The 26,684-nt window shown below is 29.3% G+C and overlaps 2 protein-coding genes across 7 annotated transcripts; one reads left to right on the forward strand and one right to left on the reverse strand.

Annotated features, from left to right (window-relative positions):
* Positions 1 to 1,648: 1,648 nt before the first annotated feature.
* LOC145972704 (uncharacterized) lies at positions 1,649 to 8,965 on the reverse strand. Of its 3 annotated transcripts, none has more exons than XM_083101506.1 (4): positions 8,822 to 8,965; positions 5,775 to 6,035; positions 4,865 to 5,131; positions 1,649 to 4,613 (listed from the first exon to the last, which is right to left on the reverse strand). In XM_083101506.1, the coding sequence occupies exons 2-4, from the start codon at positions 5,976 to 5,978 to the stop codon at positions 4,491 to 4,493; spliced, it is 594 nt and encodes a 197-aa protein (XP_082957632.1). In that variant the 5' UTR covers positions 5,979 to 6,035; positions 8,822 to 8,965; the 3' UTR covers positions 1,649 to 4,490. The 3 variants fall into 3 exon arrangements, with proteins under 3 accessions (XP_082957632.1, XP_082957631.1, XP_082957633.1); XM_083101505.1 differs by having other exon boundaries at positions 8,710 to 8,832; XM_083101507.1 differs by lacking the exon at positions 8,822 to 8,965 and adding an exon at positions 8,365 to 8,635.
* A 1,940-nt stretch (positions 8,966 to 10,905) lies between these two features.
* On the forward strand, positions 10,906 to 26,626 carry LOC145972710 (uncharacterized). 4 transcript variants are annotated; one of them, XM_083101526.1, is made up of 6 exons: positions 10,994 to 11,312; positions 17,502 to 17,587; positions 19,732 to 20,054; positions 22,081 to 22,298; positions 24,499 to 24,836; positions 25,664 to 26,626. In XM_083101526.1, the coding sequence occupies exons 3-6, from the start codon at positions 19,733 to 19,735 to the stop codon at positions 25,797 to 25,799; spliced, it is 1,014 nt and encodes a 337-aa protein (XP_082957652.1). In that variant the 5' UTR covers positions 10,994 to 11,312; positions 17,502 to 17,587; position 19,732; the 3' UTR covers positions 25,800 to 26,626. The 4 variants fall into 4 exon arrangements, with proteins under 4 accessions (XP_082957654.1, XP_082957652.1, XP_082957653.1 ...); XM_083101528.1 differs by lacking the exons at positions 10,994 to 11,312; positions 17,502 to 17,587 and adding an exon at positions 10,906 to 10,948; XM_083101527.1 differs by lacking the exon at positions 17,502 to 17,587.
* The last annotated feature ends 58 nt before the right edge of the window (positions 26,627 to 26,684 follow it).

Here is a 26,684-nt window from a genome sequence, read left to right on the forward strand (position 1 = left end):
CTTGTAGCTTATTTCGAGAGCTTTCCAAAACACTATTTAAGTATTTTTTCATTAAGTTCTTTTCGAGTCATGAGGCTTGAAATAATTTCTTAATTTTACATAAACCATAAAATATCTAGTAAAATATTCATTTTTCGATTATCTTACCTTAATACTTTTGTGCACAGAACAATGTGAAGAATCAATTAGTGTAAATAAAAAACATAGTTTTTGAGAAAAAATATGTAATTGTTAATTGCAAATTACATATTTTTTTTAGAAACTATTATGTGTTTTCTTTACACCGATTGATTCCTCACATTGTTCTGTGCATAAAAGTATTAAGGTCAGATAATCGAAAAATGAATATTTTACTAGATATTTTATGGTTTATGTAAAATTAAGAAATTATTTCAAGCCTCATAACTCGGATAGTACTTAATGAAAACTAACTTAATTATAGTGTTTTGGAAAGCTCTCGAGATAAGCTACAAGAATATCCAAAAATATATAGGGAGTTCCATTTAAGAAATTCAAGTTGACCTTCATGTGACCTTCAAATGACTCTTCAAGGTCAAACCAATGGCACCATCTTATGTCCCCCTTCGAACCAAACAACTTTTGTTTGAAACATTTTTTTTTTCAATGCTTTCCTAAGGAGATAATCTAGTGGAACTTTTAAAATGGGACACCCTGTATATATATATATATATATATATACGTATAAATTTCTGTCATATATTACTCACTTTCTTTGTCATCATATATATATATATACACAGAAATATTTTTTGCACATTTGTAAATAAATATTTAAAATAGGACACTAGGGTCGAATCGTCTTGATCTTAACATATATGTTGTCAAGGTCCTGAATGATCTTCAAAAGGTTTTAGTAATCGCTCATTGTTTATTAAAAAGTTATAAACAAAAAAAGTTTCATAAATTATACATAATTTTCGAACACCATGTACAATAATAGACCTATTGCACAGAGAAAGCGCACTAAAAGCACAGAACAGTGTGAGATGGACCTCGCTTCACGTGAAAAGTTGCTAATCTATATGGAATCGTATGATATAATAAAATCGTATGATAATAAAATAAGTATAATTTCAAATGTGTCTTCAATTTTCTACACGAAGCGAGATTTATTCCACACCATTTCTGTTATCAGTGCGAAACCAGGTGTATTATTACATGGTTCCACATGGGTTTGCAATTTTCTACGCGAAGCAAGATCCATTCCACTCCAATCTTGCAGTCAGTGTGAAACAAAGTCTATTGCATATAAACAACTGAATCTTATAAAAATATGTTCCATTAAATGTACACGTCTAAAAATTAAGTACTATATATAATCGTGAAAGTCTTTCTGCTTATAACTTTCTAATAAACAACGAGTGACAAGAATAAAACCATTTGAAGATAATTCAGAGTCATGCTTAAAGAAACATTTTTAATGTATTAAAATTATTTTAAAACGCAATAGAGGCTTTCTTGAGAAAAAAGCTTTTGCATGTGTGCTTACATGATTGAATTACATTAAATATTTATGTTGATTTTATATTTGAGACTTAAAAAATTGTAATTAAGATATAAATGTATTTGGGGAATTGTGTGTGGACTATATGAAATATTTTACGATAATATAATCAAACTGCAACTATACAGTATAAATATCTCTCTTTTGCTGTGAAATACAGAAAAATTATTTTTATAAAAACGATATAGGCAGGTACACACACTGTATTATATTTTGTATTATAATTCTTCGATTACCATCTTTCTCATTACTTTGCCCATCATGAATTTACATTACTATAACATTGTGGCATTTATGGGCTTGATCTAGAATACTTTCATGTGTTTCATGAGTTTCGATTTTCTCTAAAATACTTCACAGAAATAATTACTACTTGTAGAATTGCTAGTTATTTAATTATTCTCTCTTGATAAGAAATTTTTGCGCTCTTTAATGCTCACATTTCTTTAAAAAGAATCTGACTAATTCATATTATATAACATATATTATAACAAAGCATATATAAAAAGTATACAGGGTATTTCCGGACATTTGCGACAAACAAAGGGGTGATAGATCTCGATAAATGGAACAATTTTTGTTAAGTAATCCGTTTCCGGCGATGCCTTAAGGCGCCAAGCTGCGATGAATGCTGTTTGATTTCTATATGGTTAGATTAAAATTTAAAAATCATACGTTTTTCAAATTATATTTTGTTTATTTGATTACAATAAATGTTCAAAATGGCGACCTGCAACCTCAATACAAACATTGCATCTACGGTGCATCGACTGACGCACCCTCTGAAAAATTCCAGGATTATTGCGAATTGTATCGCATGCGTTCATAATCTTGTCAATGAGCTCGTTTCAGGTATTAACAGAGGTTGTATACATTAAACTTTCGTAAACTGCGTAAATGTTCATCATACCCCGGCGCCTTAAGGAGGCATCGCCGGACACGGGTTGCTTAACAAAAATTGTTCCATTTATCGAGATCTATCACCCCTTTAAGTTTGTCGCAAATGTCCGGAAACACCCTGTATATTATAACAAAGCAATATGATTATTTTCTTTCGATTATTCCCTAGCGTAAACAATGTAAGACACTCTGCAACAATATCTATTTAATGTTAAATTTTCATTTTTAAACATTCACATATAGCATAGCCAAATGTATTAATAAGTGTCTCTATATTTAACATAAAAAATTTCTGTATCATATATCTTAAAAAGAAGAATATCTCTTTTTGTAATTATGTAATTTAACTGCTTACAAAAAACAAGAAAATCGACAATCCACGTATAATAAAATATTTTTGTAAATATTTTATATTGAAATGCTTTCCTATATACGCATTGAAATCTTGATATGTACGAAAATAATGCGTAATATACCAAAACTTTCTTTAATAAAAATATATACACACATACCCACACCCGCATCCAAATACTCTCTCTCTCTCTCCCCCCCTGTCACACACACACACACACACACACACACATAAAGTTTAAAAAGTAAATGAAGAATGTCCAAATCTGGACAAATAACTCTATATTGGAAATTATAGCATATAATCCAGAGAAATAGGCCAACTATGATAAAATGTATGTTTCGACTTTCGGGTGCGGATATACTTAATACCGTATAAAATAATTTATAGAGCCATTAATGTTTTTGTTATAAATGTGAAGCATAACTTAACAAAAACACAAAAAATAAATTCTCGAAAATATATGTACATTTCAAGCATATAATCCAGCTTAAAGCAATTTCAATACAAGATAACCTTTATGATTAAAATTTTGATATCATATATATACATGTACGCACGCATACACGTAGACGCGTGCGTATGCATAGGTAGGTGTGTGTGTATGTGTGTGTGTGTGTGTGTGTTTGTGTTTCTATCTAATACGTGCTAATACATTGGCCAATGATAAAGCTGGCGTATTACACGCATATGCGGACTATGAGTACGTAGGCTATTTTAAATTACATTTTTCATATTCTTATACACATTCCTTTATATATATATAAAGACTAACTGTAGAGAGAGCATATTGATTATTAGCATGCTCTATTACTCAATTGTATTCCGCTCTATAGTACTTGGATATTTTTCTCTTGGATTTGAAAATACTATGAAATGGATACAACGCAACTTAAATGAGCTCGATAAATTAATTATATCAATTTTATTTATATACAAATATATGTTCTGTGATAGACATATTTGTATAGTATTATAGAAATATATGTGAGAATAAATGTATATTGCAAAATCAGAGATATATTGTCATCAAACTTTAAAATGAAATGCAATATTGATGCGAATAAATCAAGATGTCCATTTTTTCATGTTCATCATAGCTCTATTTTAAAGTTCCAATTGAAATGAGCGGAATACAATTGAGTAAAGCACGCTCTAATAATCAACGTGCTTTCTCTGCAGTTAGTTTTTACCAGTCACAATAATAATAAAGAAATCGCGATAAGAATGCCAAATTGTCAAATATGTTAAAAATAATTATGTAAATGTTACATTTTTGCAAACGGTCAATGTAATATTCCGCAATGTGTGTAGTACAATAATAGACACTTACATATAGATTATATCGCGTTTTATGCTAAGTATATAAAAGTAAAAGGAACATTTGAATGAGATAAGTAATTTAAACAATTTAAGTCTTGCAGCAACAATAGAAAATGTTCAATCTCCTTTCTGTAATTCCTTAAAAATGCAAGAATGTCGCGCGCGCTGTTTTCCTATGTTAAAATATGTCAAGTTTCCTTTTCGCATGGCATTAAATATTTTATACATAATAAAATATATAAATGTATTATACGTGTTTATGACACCAGGTTCTTGTCGAAGCTCCCTCATTGTATTTTAGGCATCAATTGTCATTTGTTTTGTGCGTGTTATAATCAGGTAGATGTCTGGCCCGTTGAGAAAAAAAGTGGAACCGGAAGAAACGGTGGTTTACAGAAGAGCACAGGCAGTACCGTGCATCACCTCGGAGATAAACATTGGCGTACCAGCGCTGAGGCCGCCATCACCCTTTTCTTGCTCGTCCTTTTCATAGTCGCAGTCAAAGTAATGGCTCTGAGACAAAATATATCTTATGATGACACAATATGTACGTTTGAAATTTTGAATAGAAAAATCATCAATCACGAATAATCGTGTCAATAAAATGAGATAAATAGAGAATAAAGTTTCAAAGTTGCAAGTTAAGTCTATCAAAATTTTAGCTCAATTTTTCAAACAATTATTTCTCAAAAGAAAATTTTCAATGTTTACGTCCTTTAGTCTATTTTAAATTGTAAAACAGAATCTATCTTGCAAACGTGTACCTGACAATCTAGACATCTACAATGATCACTCATTTTGCAAGTTATTCCCCACTGTTTGGCCATTGCTTTGTAAAATTCTTTGCTCGATTTGTGAAGTATTTTCGGTGTTTTTATTACTTTCTTGTCCCCACCTCCAGGCCCGCCATTGCCATCATCATCCCCATCACCCTCAACATTCTCCATGCTCTTTTCCTTATTGAGAATTCGTTTCTTCTTGTCTTCTTCCTTTGCCTCTCGTAATGCAATGGCTGATGATTCCATTCGTGTCTAAATTATAATATATTTGAAAAGAATTGAGATGTATTTCCCAAAAGCTTCTTTAATATGATAGAATAAAAATGAAAAGTATCAATAGTAACCAAAATCAATCAATATCAATGACAAAGTAAGAGAAAAAAAATATCGGTAAAAATATCTTTGAGTTGCCGACAATAAAATTTCCATTAATAAAAAATTATTGAGCGATGAAATTACTGTGCATCTATAATACTTTAATTATGCGCAATTTGTAGCAGTAATATAGCAATCGCAGCTGAAAATTATAAAAAATGCGACGAGACCGCGTTTGTCATAATGCAATGTATAAATGGCGCAAATTATCAATCGCACGCATTTCTACAGTTTATATGTACATCGAACGAATTAATCTGTGTATCCTATTTTCCAACAATTAACTGTTATGAATCAATAATCTGAGGAACGCATATTTTCTTCTCGATGTTCGTTTCTTATATAAAATAAATCGTATTTCTACTTGCAATTTATGAAATTAAAGTTGACCTATATAAATGACATTCATTTGATAGTAAAAAATACTAACTAAATATTATTTTCATATGTTTAATAATCTAATCTGAACTAACAGTAAGACTTAATCAATAAAATTTTAATTTGAATATAATGCATTTACCTCTTCAAGAACATGTTCATACGAGGGCGGAGGTGAGTTGGGTATCATTTGTTCTTTTCTAATTGATAAACAATTCTTGTCCTTTTCTGCTTCAAATGTATCTGTAAATTCGTTTGCATCCAATGATTGATTAATTTGTCGTTGTTGCTCTTCAAATTCTACACTATTGCTACGACTATCGCCGGAACTCCGCGATTTCAGCATCTTTGAGAAACGAATCTTGAATGGCGCCAGTTTGATGAATTTCTTCGTCCTCGTGGCCTGCAGAAAGAGTAAAAATAATATTTTTATTTGGAAAACAATCACGCGAAGAGAATTTTTATTTTATTCAAAAATTACTTTACAAAATATATATATGAAATTTTTTTATTATATGTATATGCATGTATGTATGTGTATGTGTAACAACACGAATTTTGCATGTATGTATGTGTATGTGTAACAAAACGAATTTTTAAAAATGAAAAAATGGGCTCAATATGTAAATACAAAATTACATATGAAAGAATAAATAACTAAAAACGATACAATCCAAAGAAAAACAAAATAAAAATGCAATACAAATATGAAAATTTATTTTCTTTATATTGATAATAATTTAAGATGGAGATAGTGAAACTTTTGTTTCTCTTTCCAACTCTATCTGTCTTCTAATGATCAAAGTGTTTATTTTTAGCGCATCTTCGCATTACGTGTTCTGTAACTCTTATTAATGAGTGTGAGATTTGTTTTAAATTATTTCTATTTTGTAATCTTTTTATATTACTTGTAGGAATTAAAACTTATTTCAAACCGATAGTTTAGTTTAGAATGTAAGACATTGTTTTGCAATTGTTAAAAACAACATTCAAATTGTTATTCGTATTTCGTGTTTTTTGAAAAAAACATGTCTAGAATAATTTATTATAAATGTAATTACCAATTTTTTAAATATATTATGGAAACAAAATAGCATACACCTTCTTGTCTAACGCAAAATTTTTTTTACCAAAATAATCAATCTTACAATGTTGATGTGTTTTACTTTGTCGTCACAGTAATTAATGGCTAATATAATTAAGCAGGAAAAAACAAGAGATGCAGTAGTATAGAGAAATTTTTAAATTATATCAAACTAATTTGACACTAAAGAAACTTGTTATACATATCAATATTTTAAATAGTTTAAAATAGATAATTAATGAAATGATACGGTAAGATTGTGACGGTAATATTGATCTATACCGATAAGATATACAATTGCGCTGAATGTATCTGCTGTTGACCTACTGACCGACTTTGCAGATAGCGGTCGACGTACCGCCACTCGATCGGGCGCATTTGCAACCGACTTTACAGACGCAAAGCTTATCCCGCCCTTAAGCCCCTGCCAGAAAAAAAGTTCGATAAAATTGAGGGCAAGCCCAAAAAATTTGATTCCGACATTATGTCCTCAATATTATTTTTATATATTTCGACGCAATATGTGTGTGTGTGTGTATGTGTGTTATGCGCGAAAATAATATTTACTTTTACTAATAATTATTTCTACTTTCAATAAAATGTAGGAGGAATAAAATATATTTGCTGACTATTATTAATAACATATTATCATTGATATTTTTACGCATACAATCACGTGCACTTATATATACATATATATACACATAAAAATATTACAAGTATGTTATTTTATTAAAATAGAAATATATATATATATATATATATATATATATATATATATATGTTTACTCTATTTAATTATATTACTATTATTTAATTATATCTGTAAATGCCGAAGATCATAAGTTATTAATTAAATTTTATTATTGAGGTTTTACTTTAGATATTGAGAGCTCTTGCGGAGCAAACAAAACATATTAAAATTTTAATTTTCCTCGTTATGTGAGGATAAAACTAAGAGATGTATCGATAAGTAAATAATAAAGACATAAGTAATCTCAATCGTCTTTTATATTTTTTCCTATAGTTTAGAGGTTAGTTTTATTTTATGATTAAATATTCTGAAGCTTTCTATCGATATAATGGCAAAAAATAATGAGAATAATAAATATTCGCAAATAGTCAGAACTGATTTAATAATATATGTATTCGCAAAATGCAGAGCAAAATGCTTAATAAGGTTTGATCATAATAAAAAAAGCTAGAAGAGAATGAGAACAATATAATAAATATTTTAATATTTATGTGGTTTAATATCATTTAATGATTTTTAAGTTTTTATTTAAAAAACCAATGAAAAATATCATTACTATTTAACTTTATTAAGCGCATATTGTATTGTACTGACTAACATAAGTTCTTTTTCTTTTGCTGAGAAGATGATATATATTTATTTGAATGAGGATATGTGTGCTTCTTATCGCATATTTTTCACGATTTCTTTCGATTGGGATATATTTTATATTATTTATATAATATATATGTATATGTATATGAAATGGCAAAATATAATAAAAATCAAATATTTTTAATTTTGAATATATTGCTATCTTTTATTTTTAATTTTTCGAATGTGTTATTTTTATCACAAAATTATCGCTATTCATTATCCGATGTGGTTAATAATTGAATAATATCCAGATGTTACCCTTTTCGATGCGACATCTTGTGGAATATCACCGGCAAAATGGATATGGGTGATATATATCCACCGAAAGGCACAACATATATGAAAGATGAAAGCATTACGGTTATGCAAATACAAGGGTGCAAATGCAAAATGATAACACACAATTGGTGAGAGAGAGCAGTTATATCCTTATCGGATATAAAAATATAAGCACGTCGTGTCGAAATATTCCACCCACCACCATCGTTTTATTGATCGCCAATGTAGATACGCGTTCCGAAATATTGACGCATATACACTATACATACAAGTATATGAAGACAAATACATACACACCATGTACGCACACGCAGGCAATCGTACCTTGTCAGATAACACTCGTTCCATTCGAGTATTTTTCGGTAGCGTTTTTTTTTTCATAAACTTTTATATCCGCGAATGTTGAACGAGATTCGCCGTTGTTTGTTATACTCACGTGACTTTTTATTCGCGCGAATGGCTGAGATCCTTGAACAACACACGGCTCACGGACGTCCGAATGTGTCGAGACTTGCACAAGGTATTAAGCTGCGACAGCCATGTTGTCGAGGGTGTAGCGCCCCTAACCGGCATGCTTCGAAGTACAATTCTCTCTTTCCACCTCGATCTCGCCACCCCTTCCGTCTGCTCTACTATTTGCTGTTAGTCTGAATAAAATTTTTCGATGCAAAAAACCATTAATCGATCAAAAACATATCTAATAAAGTTAAACGACAATTTCTAAGATGATAGTTTCTCAGCGAAAAATATTAAGAAAAATGCCATATTCATTCATTACATGTTTCTGATTTTTTTATATTATGAAAGAAAGGCTTTGTAATAACAGATTTTAAATTAAAAAAAAATTTTATTAGAATAAAATCTACTTGTGTTAGGTGGAAAATATAATTCTATCATTTTTTCTCTTACTTTCTTTATATTGAAACTTAGTTTATTAGAAAAAGACTATTATATTTTTAACATTAACAAAATTAACCGAATAATATACTCAGGTGCATTTCATGAACGCAATTGCTTTCTTACATCTATTTCTTGACTGAATTATTATAAGTTGTTAACGCGAATAAAGATTCTTTTTATAAAATTCTCTTTATTATGCTTAATAAGAGCAAAGAAAATAAAACTGCAAATCTCCTCTCATACGTATAGTATACATGTAATAGAAAGATGCGCGTCGTGAGATGCGAAACTGTTTCCTTCGCTTTTGTGCAAATATGATGAAAGTTGTATTGATTGTACAAGACGGATAAGAAAATCTTTAGCCACGATTTATATTGACTCCGCTGTCGTCGATTATTTATTTTCATCATTTTTTTATCGGCCATCCTAATTTGATACATCATTGATATCTTTCGCAAGATTTAGCCTCTCATCGTGTAATCAAACTAGAAATTTCTCAAATGAACTCATTTATGACTCAATAATGTCGTTTTAAGATCCTATATTTCTTCGCCCAAGATTGCAAAGAATCGTTGAAGATCTGGAATATTTTAATTAAAAATTGTTTACAACATCATGTATTATATCGTGTTGATGGCATTGACAATAACTGTGCAAATAAAAGATTAACTGCGTTACTTATCTGACATTTGCAACGTTTAAATATCCTAGAATCAATTATTCTAAAACTATCTAATGTCGATTCTAAGCTATTGTTTCGCTTGGCATAATGATATGTATGCCAATTTCGAGAAAGATAATAGATTAAGATATAGAATCTCTCGTGATTAAAAACACACTAGCTAAAAATCTTTTCAATCCCGTAAACAATTCTATAATAGGTCCCTTGAAAAATATAGTTTTCTCATTTAATTTCTCTTTTAATGTACAGCCCGTTAAAAATCTAATATTTTTAATTATTTTCAATCATATTAATTATTAAAAAAAAATTATAAACGCTTTATTTCAACATTTTCACTAAATAACAATTAATTCCATAAAACTAAATCCATATTCAGTGAATTTGTTGTGAATAAGATATATTGCTTTCACAATACTATATTCATATTTGAAATAATCAAGATCGTTAATATGAATACAATTTCGATAATGCCAGATTAAATTATTTGTGACATTCGGAATTTATCTTATTATTAAAATAAAAAAATAAAATAAAAGACATATTATAAAAAATAAATAAATAAATATATATATATATATATATATATATATATATATATTTATATTAGAAACCGAAATAAAAAAATAATAATACGATGCATAATATGACGTTAATTTATTCATATTATCAACATGGAGCATTAAAGTTTCATAGTAATTTCTCCAAAAGAGATTGTCTCTGTTGTGATTGTCTCATTACTTATTCATTCTCGTTATATAGTACCAAGAGCAAACTGATTAGATTGAATGTTTTTAAACTATTGATTTGAAAAATTGAAATACGAAATTATCTCGCGCTCGCAAACGAATTACGAAGAGCGCAGTGCGCGTCACTGCCAGCAAATCGATGCCAAAGAGACGACGCGATCCCTGTTTCGCCACTACTGCCGACGCCACCGTTGCTACCATCCGCTGCTGCCACCCCCGCCGTCTTCTCTCTTCGGTAATTTAAGCTCTGACTCGGTTCAGCTGAGTTCAGTTGCGCCACTTGGCTGTGTGGTTTGCGTGCCGTCATAAGCTTGCAAGAGTTTCGTGTGTGCACGATTTCGAAAAATTATTTCTTCTTTTTTTCCTCAAGTTTCGGCTTGATTATCTTGTTTTTCTCTTTTTGTGTTTTCCTTTACTCTGCTCCCCTCTCTCTCTCTCTCTCTCTCTCTCTCTCTCTCTCTCTCTCTCTATTTGTCTGCCTTTTTATTGCTTGATTCGCTATTCTCACTCGAGAAATATGTGAGGTGCACATATTCGATAACGAAAAGCCGTGCAACAAACTTTCGATGTTTCGCACGAAAGTCTACATTCACTACGAGGTAAATATAATAACTTTGTATCACACGAAGATATATGACGATACATGACACAGATAAATATTTAACATGAAAATTTCTAGATCATTGAAAATTTAAGAAATAGTTAAATTTTCTATATATGATAATATTTCAAATATGATATATAATAATTAGTTCATCCTAATAATATTTAAAGACTGATAGAAATCACTTCATTCGCGAACGTAATCCTCATTGAACACGCGGCATTCTTCAAAATAATGGCAATGCACATTCCGTATATGTTCAGTATCTTATTAGAATTCGATAGGCAAATTCGAAATTTAATGAAAACATGAATGTTTTTAAGAACGTACAATTTAAATGAATATTAAAAACAATTTCATTATTACATTTTTTTTAGCGCACCTTACGTTAAAGATTTGTTGTTAAGTTTATCATTAAAAAAATTTTAAATAGGTTTTTTAAAAAAAAAGTACTTTTCTTTCGAACATGACAAAAAAAACAAAATAACATCTTTCAAACTTTTTTTTTCTGAAAATTAAAACTATTCTGAAATATTAAAATAAAGTTCTTATAAACCAAAGTTGAAATCTTTAATATTATCTTTATATCGTTATAATCTTTAATATTAAATATTCACAAATAAGGGAAAAGATTTAATTAAAAGCCGCGCGCAATAATTAGAGTACAATTTTTTCCCTTTCAAATGATTTGCTGAAATGATTTACTATTAAGTGTTCATATTGGTTCGTTTTGATCTCTTAATTGGACAATCATCAGCAACTGTCAAAAATAATACATAAAACAATAAATCGTGGACTATAAAATTGAAAATTTACAATATAAAAATACATACACATACAATATTAAAATAAAGAATGTAAACGCCCTTATATGACCTCAGTAACCTCTACGTCGGACAAGCGCAATATGCCTCTCTTCGATTTCAGCCATTGAAGAGAAAGATATATATATATATATATATGTATATGTGCATGTACATGTATATATATGTATATGTATATGTATATGTATATGTATATGTATATGTATATGTATATGTATATGTATATGTATATGTATATGTATATGTATATGTATATGTATATGTATATGTATATGTATATGTATATGTATATGTATATGTATATGTATATGTATATGTATATGTATATGTATATGTATATGTATATGTATATGTATATGTATATGTATATGTATGTGTATGTGTATGTGTATATGTATGTGTGTGTATATATATATATATATATATATATATATATATATATATAAAATAGACATTCAAGAGAAGACAGTATTTGCCATTTTATTGTTCCTAATTCTTTATTAATGTGATTATTTCATATAGCAATTATTATTCAGTTTATAATCTGTTTGTATTGTTAATTTGTATGTTACATACAAAAAGAAATATATTTAAAATATAATAAAATTTTTAAAATAATTTACAACAATACAACAATACAACAAAAACAATACTATAAAAAATACTATATCTATAATAAAATTATATAATTTTTCTTTTAATTATATATGTAATTGCTATATGAAATAATCACATTAATAAAGAATTAGGAGCAACAGAATGTCAAATATAGCGCTATCTTCTCTTGAATGTCTATTTTATGTATATATATATATATATATATATATATATATATATATATATATATATATATACATTCTCTTGAATATCTATTTTTTTTCTTGTTTGCGGACATAACAAACTAATTGTGTTGAAAGAAATATTTACAAATAATAAATACATATGAGAGAGTAAAGAGATTCTCTCTGGCTGAGAAATGTCAATATACAAGAATTTCTTAAAGTATATTATAGACAATTTTACATTATATTTGATATATATATATATATATATATATATATATATATATATATATATAGAGAGAGAGAGAGAGAGAGAGAGAGAGAGAGAGAGAGATGTTTAACAACGTATACTAGGAAATTTAATTATAGTGTTCTAATTATATTTGTTACATAATAATTATTCAGCAACTCAAAATATTACACTTGAAAATAGTGGCATGTTAGGAGAAGCATTTTACTCATATTGTAATATATATATATATTAAACATCTCTCTCTCATATTGTAATATATATATATATATATTAAACATCTCTCTCTCTCTCTCTCTCTCTCTCTCTCTCTCTCTCTCTCTCTCTCTCTCTCTCTTCTCTCTAAGTGGTATTTGACAATTCATAATTTATAAAATTAAAAGTATAAATTGGTATAAGTGGCAATGCGAGTCTAGTGTCGAAATTATTACACCGCTATTTATTGTACAAAGACAATCATATAAGAAAATACATATAATAAAGTTATTTTAAGTTATTTTATCAATTCAAACTGTTGTTCGGTTTGATGTATTTTATTTGCTGACAGATTCGGGTTGTTTAAATTGCAGACATCGTCAAAACAACAATGAGATACCGCATCATTCAACTGAAACGTATTTTTAGACAGCACTCGTATGCCTGACTCCAATTTTATATTATTTCATTACTTAATTTAAATTTGCGCTGAAGATGACCCAAAAATAGGGTCGAAACGTTCGTAACTTACTCAAATGTATATTTATTATATGTATTTTCTTATATGATTGTCTTTTGTACAATAAATAGCGGTGTAATAATTTCGACACTAGACTCGCATTGCCACTTATACCAATTTATACTTTTAATTTTATATTCACGAGTCTGACATTTTTAATAATCATAATTTATAAATAAAATGTTTATAACTTTGAAATTATCTTTATCAAGCGACGCGGTAGCGTCGCGACGCCAAGTACATAAAAAACAGGTCCGAGCATTGAGTTGAGAGTCACTGTTCTCGATGCGGGGTTGCCAAGTACCTTATCCAGAATTTCACGTCAAGTAAACTTTCGATTAAGATATTTAATAAACTAAAGCCGTAATAATTTAAAATGTCAAACAATCTCTTATAGAAAAATTTAATTCTAAATTCTCTTATTTTTTTAATTTGCTTTCTTAAGCTGGAATAATTTTTTTCCTTCAGTTTGCCATTACTAACTAATCATAACTTTATATAGTTCTGAAAAAAATTCTTCCGTTATATTAATCGATGATGTCTTTATATTTCACTAATTTGTGCACTAAATTTCGCAAATTATCATAAAGCAATTTGATGAAATGGTAAAAAAAAGAAACGATGCAGAAGAGAATTGAACAAAAATTTGAAGAAAGAGAAGAAAGCTACATAGCAAAATTTATTCCACTTGTTTATATTATTCCCATCATTTGCTCCATTCTAAAAATCTTGAAGAGTTTTTACCGACATGTCGGCTAAAGTTTTGCAGGAGATAAACTCGATTTAAGTGCTGACTGCGTGCTAGACACGTGAATGGAAACGCGTAAATACGGCGATTTCTTTATTTGACACAAAACGGGCGTATCAAACCAACGAGTAAAATATGCACTTTTTTGCAATTTTTCTATTTTTGTTGATGAAAAAATCTTGGAAAAAATGTTTAAAGCGATGATAAATCGGTTTAGAACGGTTGCAGTTTCAAATTTTGTCTGTATGTAATCGTTAGGAATAATCGATAAGATATACAAGATCTGATTATATAGAATATCTAGTAAATCATTCAATAAGGCAAGAAAAGGTACTTCTATTTCTCTTCATAATAAAACTAATAAAGGTATAAAATATCTTTCTCAATTAATTTCTTACAATCAATAGATAGAATAATAGAAGATAATAATAGAAGATTCATATTTTTCATATTAATATTCCTTTTTTAAGATTCATATTAATAATAATAGAAACTAATAGAAGATTCATATTTCAATAAATATAAAATATGTTAAATGAAACGATTTATAGATACGATTTAACGATATATATAACGTATATATTTTATATTTTTAATATAAAAATATATATATATTTGACAATGTATATTTAAAATGTTGTATGTACATATAGAGAGTATATTAATGATTAATAAATATTAATTAGTAAATATTTATTATACATACATACATACATGTACACATACACGCGCGCACGCACACATACACACACACATACACACGAGCTGACAAGAAGACGTTATGCACCTACTCTTTGATAACGGATTAAAATTAATCATTGTTAAGTTTTTCGATAATCCCTTAAAATACATAAGTATCATAATGAATATATTTTCGTGATCTTGATAATCTTGAAAGATTGATGATTGAAAACTCGACAAATTGTTATAAATTAATTGAAACAACAAAAATGAAAAATAACGTATAGAGAAATAAATTATGACAAGATATCTCAGGCGGAGAACGTTTGATAAGCATATATGAATGCATCAAAAGACTTTAAAAAATACGAAACGAATTTTTAATAATTTTACAAATGCGATGATAGCGGATCAATAAACAATTCGCCATTTGTTGTAAAAGGCACATTACATTATTGAAACAATATTCATATCTAACACGAAATACTTGCATCCAATACAAAAGTACATCTCGTGTATAGCAGTGTGCGATTAAAGCATAAATGGTATTAATTTCAAGCTTATATTTTATCTGTATTGCATGTAAGCCGGGCGCGTGTTATTTTTTCGAACTTTCTTCTTATTTTTTAGTAGACACGATAACACAAGAAAACAATATATTTATATCACTATCGTTCGCTAGACGGGGAAAATGTTTTATTCCTACAATTAAATGGATTTTCAAAGGAATAATTTATCGTAAAAATGGAATAAACGCTCCCTTCCAACTGTTTGTTTATATGAACAATAATATCTACATACTAACATAAAATTATTTTAGTTTTTATGTTACAATTTCTATTAGATGCTATATATATATATATATATATATATATATATATATATATATACAGGGTGTTCCACAGCATTATATACGAGTACAAGCGCTTATGAGGAGGTAAAACGCAGTAAATTGAACAAAAAAATCCCACATCACTTTACGATTTCCACAATAATAATAGAAAAATTAAATAGTAATAATAACAGAAATATATTAAATATAGAAATATTAATAAAGAAATATTAAATATTAAAATCGGACGAATGAGAGACGCGCTCGGTTGTTCGAGCTGTAGCGTGTCAGACATTTTGTCGGCGCGCGGCAACGGATAGCGCGGCGCGGCGGTGGCGGTGGCGGTGTAACCAATAATTTCCCTGTCTGCTCATGACAGATTATTACTACTCACCGCTATTACTATTATAGATATGATACAATGAAATAGTTTAATAAGAATGGAAATAGAATGAAAATGAGTAAACTGACAAAAACTCTTCTCTCACGGATATTTACTTCTAATGAAATTGTAAACGCTATTGCGCATTGGTTTTTGTAATGTTGCAGCAATGTTGTTAAATAATTAAAAATATCATTTCTCTTGAATCAACATCAAAGCAAGCCATATTCCGTTATCAATGTAGCTAATAATTATTAGCACAAATCCAGCTTTCACTATTATCGATATCACTTGCAGACGTTAACTTTTTGATAAATATGCCATCATCTTGTGCCGGTGTGATATAATAGGACAATTTATATATGTACAATAAACAAATAAACAATAAACTAAAAACGTAAATTAAATAAACAATATACTATAAAATAAATCCATTTTTTGTGAATCACAATTATTCAATGCACATTTCTGCCAGAAGTTTATTTATTTGTGTGAATAATTAAAACTTGTTTTTTTTACCAATAAAATGATATCGATAACTTGCTCTCATACATATGATATGATGAAACGTTTTGGACAAAAGTAGAAGATAAAATAATAACCTCTGTCAATCGCAAGTTAATTGTGAATGAGTTCAATCAAGTTTTTAAATGTAGGTACGTGGTTCTCTACTCAAGATTATTAAAATGCATAAAAAGATTTTACAATAAAACATAATATTTTACAATAAGAACATAATATTGTACATTAGCATAATAAATATATTAATCTAAATGTAATCAAATGCTTACATATGTGTCAAAAACTTAATTAGTCAAAATTTATCACAAATTTTTCTATCTATATAAAATATTTATCTATCTGCTTGATGAAAAACCCATCAACGATGACATTCGTCGGAGAAGCTGTTTATTGTAACAACTGTAATATAGACACGGGTCAGCTAATAATATTTATATTTAATTTGTAGACGGACTATCCCGGATTTACTTGTCCCGGATTTATTGAAGGGAGAGCTCAGTGACCTACAGTGGTGACCTGGTTTTCAAGCTTCTGGTATATACGCCTCCGACACGACCTTCTCCTACAAGCTCTCAGTTCCCTGCTTACAGTCGCAATTGCTGATTTCCAACTATTTGCCTTTCTCTAGTTCTGCAGCCTATCCTTCTCTGTTGCTCCATTTTCGCCATCCCATCGTCGTTGTTGTCATTGTCGTTCTCGTCGTTCGCGTCGTCCTCGTTGTCGTTGTTGTTATCGTTGCCATCATTTCCATCGAAAACCGATAGCTTTAATTGTAGAACATTACTTGTTTCGAAGATTTTTCCGTTTGCATCAGACAGTTTTATGTTCTTGAATCGTTGTGTAGTGAAGCCTAAACAAACTAAAAGTCTGAATTTTTAAAAGTTTATGTAAAAGTTTTTATATGGATACTCGCAAATTGTTATCTAAGCAAGAATCAAGATAAAAGCGCTACATGCGTGTGAGTAGCAATATATCTATTTACATATGTAGAGAAGGGTAGACAAAATAATGTGAACACCTGAAAAATATATTACATTTGTTTATTAATAAAATGGTAGACCACACCATTTATCTTTAATACGGCTTCAATTCTCCTTGGAATAAAATCATGCAATTTTGAATAGCCTACAATAGAATATTGTTCCATTCTTTTAGCAAAATATGTGCCAATTGCTTCAGAAATGTTGGAGGAGGAAATCTGTTTCTCGCTCTCTTTTCCAAAACTGTCCATAGTGGCTCGATAATATTTAAATCGGGTAATTGTGCTGGCCAGAGAAGATGTTCGAGTTCATTTTGATGCTGTTTCGAATAAAGATTGAACTTTTCTAGCTGTGTGTATGAGTACGTTATCTTGAAAAATAGCATTATTTAATAGAAGAATTGGACAATATTTTACTGGAGACTATTCAAAAATTGCATAATTCTATTCCAAGGAGAATTGAAGCTATATTAAAGGGAAATGATGGCCCAACATCTTATTAATAAACAAATACAATATTTATTTTTCAGGTGTTTACATTATTTTTATCTACCCCCTGTATATTTATCTAACTTTTATATAAATTGGAAAAATTAATTTGTTTTACATATTAATTAGAGAAAGAGCGAGAAATATTCTAATCCACTTCACTTTGTTTACAAGAAAAGTTTTGCCAAATGCTTAAATGACCTGCCGAAAGAGCGCAATGAAATTTCTGAAAAGTCTAAGGCCCATATTCTGAATCCTCTTTTATCGATAAAAGTGTCTCTAAAAGTGGCATATAAGCCTTCTGATTGGCTACAGGCCGCTTTTAGGAGCACTTTTATCGATAAAAGAGGATTCAGAATATGGGCCTAAGGCAATTTCCCACAATATTTCTCAATAATAATTAAGACAATTGCAAAGTCACGGAAGTTTCCTTTACGAATTTGAAAGCAATTGGTAAGACCTCATTTTCGAATAAGTCAGTTTCGATTGACGTTTATTTCGAATATAATATATATATATATATATATATATATATATATATGATTATATTATATTTTTTAATTATATCATAATTGGCAATTGTAAAATTATAATTAGATATTGCAAATTGGAAAATTAAAAGTATAGTTTTTTTAATCAAACTGATTATTATAACGTGATTTATAGCAAAGAGAATACAGGATGAAAATAAACAATTATAATACTTGGAAGGTGATTTCGTTCATGATCAGGCGTAGCAGCAGTTTTGAATTAATTTTATTGAGGAGGAGAGCGTTCTAACGAGTGCTTAACTTTGATGGGTTTCACCAGTTCCGTTACTGTTTTCATTGAGCGAATTAAGGCTCGCTAAATATCGACTTTAATGATCGATCGTGGGTAATCTAGGTCAAATCAGAGCAGAGCAAAATCCAGAAGGATACATGTTACACACACACACACACACACACACACACACACACACACACATTCTGTTAATTAATGTGAAATCATATTTTAGTAGATATTTATTATTTTATTTTAATATATTTTTACTTTGATACTTTTTGCTATGAGACATTACTTCTGCTTTCTGATTTTAATAAAATTGCGTAAAATATTTTTTTGGAAGACCGATGACAAAAAATATAATCTATCTAAATATTTTTTATTCATAGGATCCTTATCCTTAATCCGTCGACAAAAATAAATTCTGTAAGGGCTATTTTTGCAGGATGCCTAACGAGAATTTGCCGGTGTGTGCCTGCGGTATTGTCGTAGACCTGCCGAAGTCGCGGAGTAGCTCGATCGTTCTGGAAAAACTGACTATCCTCCTGCCCAAATCAAAGAGCAATAAACGAGAGGGTAAGGACTCGCGGAAACAACAAGCTGACAGGCGAGGACTAAAAACCCGAACGTCGAGTGAGACCGGAAGCAGCAGCTTGGTAACAGAAGCCACGAAACCTACAATGAAGAACAACAAGCATGAGAAGCGACTCAATCATTCACGAAGAACTCGAAGCGCCGATAATGCTGAATCACATTACACTTATATCGGTCAGTTAGTCCGTATATTATGCACAAATTTTATTACAATTTCACTAGATTTCTTTGCATCTCATGTTTATCTCGTGATCGCTACGGAATGGACGATGGATGAGCAAGTAAGACTCTGTGACAAGATAAGCACTGCGATGGTTATTTGATACAAGTTGCCATTTCATGTCCCCTAGATGAACGTATAGAGATCTAAGAATAATCGTTTTTGGCTTGTTAAGCTCTGCAGCGGACCGGGATGTTTTTAAGTTTAAAAAACAGCATTGACTATATAAAGAAATATGTACTGTAGAATGCTCTTATATACGTATCTGAACCACATTATAAATTTAATAGAATAGCCCGAGTGTGCAGAACTTGAAAATATAAAAAGACTATAAAAAATCGAACTATAAAAGATTTCTGCTTTTCCTCCTGGATTAATGTCTCTCTCAGATAATGCCTGTTTTCGACACAATAACAAGGAAAACAATACATTGTTGACTGAAATTTACTTAACGGTTATAATGAATAGTTTGATAGAATTCGGCATTTTCTCTTACTTCTGATAGCGGACTCTATATCTCCTGCAGCACAGCGATCTGAGAAATATGAAGGTCAACCACACCGATTAGCCCGTTTTTTCAAGGTTTTTGAAAAAGATACCATATATATATATATATATATATATATATATATATTAGCGATGTGTTGACAAACCTATATATATATATATATATATAGGTTTGTCAACACGTCGCTAATACAATAATATTTCGCTATCTAACAATTTCGATTATCACTTTCGCATATATCGGTTCTAGTTCGGTAATGGAATTAAGTTCCAATTAATTAAAGAGTAAAAACTAGAAACCAAATTCCTTCTCTATAACTTTATTTGTTGTCCTAAACAGAAATACTCCATATCTTGCAGAGCTCTTCATGCTCACGCGAACTCAAGAATGACATGTGAGATTTTGATAATATGTTGCATGTTGTTGTTGCTGTTATTATTATTATTATTATTATTATTATTATTATTATTATTGTATATGTATGTGTGTGTGTGTGTGTGTGTGTATATATATATACATATTGATAATGTTTATTATATTTTTAAAACTAAATTTGATAAAATTGCACATTAGAGACGACCTCATCAATTTCGATGACCTTAATATATGTTATCAAGGACATGTCTCTAAGTGACATTCAAAAGATTTTAGCCGTCCACTCGTTGTTTACAAAGTTATAAACAATTAAAGATAGTGACTAACCGATGGCATAATGTAAATCTAGTAATGTAAATCTCGATTTGAAATACTGAAAATCTATATAAAATTACACAATAATAGATTACACTAAAACAGGGAGCGGTATGGAGTAAACCTCGTTTCATGTAAAAAGTTGGAAAAATGCGGGACCGTTGAACTTATTTTGAGTAAATATACATAAACTGCACTCTCAGCAAGAGGTAAGATGTAGAATGAACTTTCCTTCCGGAAGATATAACCTAACTCAAACCTATTTCTGATTTGAAACAAATCTGGTTTAAAACAGAAATAGGTTTGGATTTTATTGTATCTACGCATGTATTTTGCAAGATAAAGGAAAGTTCATTCTACATCTAATCTCCCGCTGAAAGTGCAGTTCATGCAGATTTACTCAAAATAAGTTCACAGGACCATTAAATTTATTTTGTAAATAACTTTGTAATAAACGAGGCTAAAACTTTTGGCAAGTTAATCAGGAACATATTCTTGACAACATATGTCAAGGTTATATGTCGAAATTGGTGAGGTCGTCGCTAATATGCACTTTTATTCTAAATTTCAACCAAACTTTTAAAATATTTAATTAAAAATATAAAGTATATAGTACATATATAATATATATTTTTTTACACACACACATATGTGTGTGTGTGTGTGTGTGTGTGTATTATATATATTATATTTATGTATATATCATTAATAAAATTAAAATTAGTCAAAGGAAAAAAAGAAGAGAAAAAAACTTTGCATGCGCTTTCGATAATGTTTTATAGATTCAAGTTCGAGTGTCCTCAGTGATAGAATTCGAGAAAACACCGCCATACCTGAAGTATTATACGCCGGCATACCGGACACGACGAACGCAAATACCGAAGAGATCAGGACTAATCGGTCGAATATGCAAAACAGATCGCAAGCTTTTAATACTGCTATTCCATCTATGACGTCACCACCACCGACGTACGATGTCGCGATTGCAAAAGCGCGACAGGTAAGATTTGCTGCAAACTATTGTCTTAGAAAAATAAAAGTGCTGTTAAGTGTTGCATTTATGAACTTGATGATAGTTTTCTAACTTTAAGAGTTTATCTATGTTGATAATAATTTATATGCGATCCACACATGCCCCGTTTCATAGGCACTTAATGTATGGTCGTGGATAATAATCGTTGCAATCGATTGTCGATACAAAAAAAAACATTAAAAACAAAATTGGCTATTTTATTTTATATATATATATATAATGAACATTAAGGGAAATGTGAAATTGGTTTAGCCGCTAACTTGATCATTTAAACTTACATCGATTAATATATCATGAGGAATGAGTGTCGAAAGTATGTTTTTTTAATAATTAACAACAATAAATTATGCTAGTAAATAATGATCTTATTATCTTGTCGCTCATTAGTCGATTATTAGTGCCAAATATTCTACTTAATGATTATATCTTATTTCCTAGAAATCTAAAAAGAAATTTAAAAAGAAGAATCGTAGCCGCAATTTTATTTCGCAAAAGTACATTGCGTTTGATATTTGTGAAACATGAAACTACACAACGATCAGATATTGAAACCGCAGCCCTGCAAATATAACGGCAAGCAATTATTCATTGTATACTCTGGGAATGTAGTTGTTGGCTAAAATAACATGATTTCAATGTAACAAATAACGAGACAGTTTTTAAAATTTTATTAATTAATCAAAGATTAATCTCTCGATTAACTCTGTTAAACAAGATGATCGCTATAACGTATTAATATATTTCAATTTTATTTGTCGAAAATTTATAATAAATTATCATAGTTATTAGAGACCTTCTAATAAGAGACTGGGGGCCACTTTTGATTGGTCCGCCATTTTTAGGCAACTATCGCTCATATTCAAACTTTAATTACCCTATTTTGAATATAAATGATATTTATTAATAATTTATTAATAAAATATTATAGATAAGCAGTGAAATTTTAATAATGATCTATATATATATAATAAGCATTATTATAACAATGAAATTTTAATTATTATAATAATGAATATTATGTATATATATATATATATAAATTAGAATAATAAATTTTATTTAAATTTAAATATTAATATTATAAATAATAATAATTAAATTATAATGACAAATTTTATTTTATTTAAATATTAAATATGAAAAATTATTTTGACATATATTATTTAGAAAAATTTTAAAAATTAGTATTTTTTAGCATTTCTATAGTATTTCTATAGTAATATAAATATTATAGAAATACTAAAAACTAATTTTTAAAATTTTTTTAAATAATATATGTCAAAATAATTTTTCATATTATTTCATATTGTTTTTCATATCATTGACGTATTATTGCAAAATTCTGCTGTACATCCACTCATTTTATTTTTATTTCTTAACTATGTAAGAATATTAACAGACACATCTGCAAACACATACATTCGTGTAAGTGAAATCTAGAGTTTCCGCACAGATTTTACCTATATCTATCTCTCTCTCAGGATTTTGCATAAACATGGACGAAACATACTCTCGATATGCGCTCACTCTATCTGATGGTCAGTCTCTTATTAAAGGGTCTCTAATAGTTATTAAATCATCAGTATAAAAAAACTGTGCGCAATGATATGATATTTATAAAATATATGATATTTATTTAAAATAGAGAAGATATGGAGCCAAGATTATTAGAAGTCAAAAGGGACACACGTCGAACAAACATATTTACCTCAAAAGCATATTCTGCAAAATTGCAAACACATACCCTTATCGCAACTTTTTACCTCAAAGAAAAGAAGTTCTTCTTTAAAAATTTTAAAATGCATATATTTTTTACAAAGATGTTTGTCATCGAAATCTTTGCATTAGTTACAGAATTATAGCCAAATATACACTTTAAAATTTATTTATTTTAAAATTCATTTGGAAATATACACAATTAAAATTGTTTATATTTCGTATTTATATATAAATTTAAAAAATGAGAGTGAGAGAGAAAGAGAGAGAGAGAGAGAGAATCAAGAAGGATTAAAATCTCTAATATAATACAAGATAACTAAATCAACAATTTCAATCGCTGGTTAAAGCAATAAAGCAATGTTATATAAACTTAAGAGTAGAATGTCTGAATATAGCTATGTATAATAATTTTATCGGATCTTCTCTAAAATATATTTTCACTTTGCAGACCGGTTTACCACCGACCTACGAGGAATATTTGTATCACAAATATGCGATGATATCACGCTCACATACTCCTCCACCACCGTGGTCAGACTCGACAACAACATCATCTTCGATATTGTCATCTAATCCAACTTCGAGTCTTCAGACGCATCGCGACCTTTTGCTCAGTCAGCCCGAGCTTCGCGAGTATTTAGCACAGCTGACGCTTGACTCGCACTATCAACATCAGCATCAACAGCATCAACAGCAGCATCGGCAACAATCCAGAGACGCTATCTGCTCCGCCTTGAGAGAACAGCAGATCAGAGCGCATCATCGCGCGCGGGCAATGCCTCCCAGGTGAGTAATCGAAAAAAACGTATAGAGGTTACCACTATATGTAATAGTATGTTTTGGAATTGGAATCGCTCTTGCCAAATAATTTATCAAGTTTTTCAGTGACCGCATGCGGTATATTATGATACATGTACACAACCTATCGGGAATTATCTTAATTCAAGATTATATTATATTATATTTATTTAACCATAACGTAGATGCTGAAAATTAGTAGCAGCATCAAAATAGTTTTAAAAATTAGTCGGGTCAGCAATTATGCAAATAATATAAAAGGTGTCTTGCTTGTTTCTTTTTTATCGATTCAGTCAATAAATAAGGAATAACGAAATTTCTAAAAGAATTTTAAAGCTTGATGTGAGCAAAATGAAATACACAAAAAATGCATCTCTAAATGTATGTCTACTATGCTCGAGGCGTTATACAAAAATGTTTCATTTAAAATAATTTTATTAAAATTTGAATGCCTTTAATGTTTATTAAAAATATATAATTGCATTATCCCATAAATAAACCTTATTGAAATACTCTATAAAAATTATAGAATTATTATAGAATTCTGTCCTCTATAAAGTGCATGCGTGCGTGCGTGCGTGTGTGTGCGTGTGAGTGAGTGAGTGAGTTAGTGTGTGTGTGTGTGTGTGTGTGTGTGTGTGTGTGTGTGTGTGTGTGTTTGAAAGATCTTGTCGCAATTTTATGTAAAACATAATTATAAAAAAATTTATTAAAATTTCTATTAAAATTTCAATATTTTATCTCTTAAATATCTTTGATTATTAGAATTGTTAGAAATATATTTTCCAATTGGAAAAATTTAAACTTGCTTGCAGATCGCAGAGTGAAAGTCGAGCGCAGCAACAACGAATAGCAGCAATGTATGAAGACGCTGCGTTTTGCATGGAAACTACAGTATTGCAGTCGGCCTTTGATTCTGGCCAAGGATTCGGTCTTTGTAGCTTAATGTAAAAATACGACAATTTTTGTCACAGTAAAAAATATTATGAGTAAGTTAATATCATCAATTAATAATCCTTTCGAAAATATTTGTTTGAAAATGAGAATCTATTCCGCCATGCAAAGAAAATATTTGCGAAAAAATTCAATCATGAATGATACATCAAACTTCCTCTCATGGATGCAACGACACATAGGATTGCGATAAATAACTACTCTTTTACTTTGCTCTTTAATTAGCTGTTATCCAATACATAAAAATTATTTCTGTGCTTATAACTGTGCTTTTTGCGTTAAGCAATTTGTAAATAAAACACTTGGTAATTATGAGAAACCCGTTAAAGAAATTATTTTTATCTTGCGCATATCATACTCTGCTGTTACATCTTTAGCACAAATAATTTATAAATGTAAACAAATGCTGTCTGGGCATACACGTGGTCCTAACAACATACAAAGTAGAAAGTAGTATGTAAAATTGATGTTAACTTAAGATGTTGTATAGTGTAGAGCGATGTATGTATGTATGCGTTAGGACAGGCAAGAGAGAAAAGTGTTATATAGAAATCATCTTAAATATAATAACACACAAACATAATAAAGCGAGGAAATTATAATTTTAATCAAATATAAAACAAATGTGTATGTAATAAGTTCAAATTAAATATATTACGAAAATGAACTCTATGTATTATAAGCAAACATTGTGCACTGTTACTTTCTTTCACTTATTACCGTATTGTTAAATCGAGTAAAAAGAAAAAAATTTAATGCAGTATTTATATATTTGTATATATTTGTTATCTTTTCAAAGTGTAAATATAATTTTTTTTAATTTATTATTTCTCTAGATCATCAATAGAGAGAGAGAGAGAGAGAGAGAGAGAGAGAGCAACA

This window comes from Camponotus vicinus, unplaced genomic scaffold (assembly GCF_025532165.1).
Source record: "Camponotus vicinus isolate PSW18456_S1 unplaced genomic scaffold, iyCamVici1.0 SCAF_6, whole genome shotgun sequence".
NCBI lineage: Eukaryota > Metazoa > Arthropoda > Insecta > Hymenoptera > Formicidae > Camponotus > Camponotus vicinus.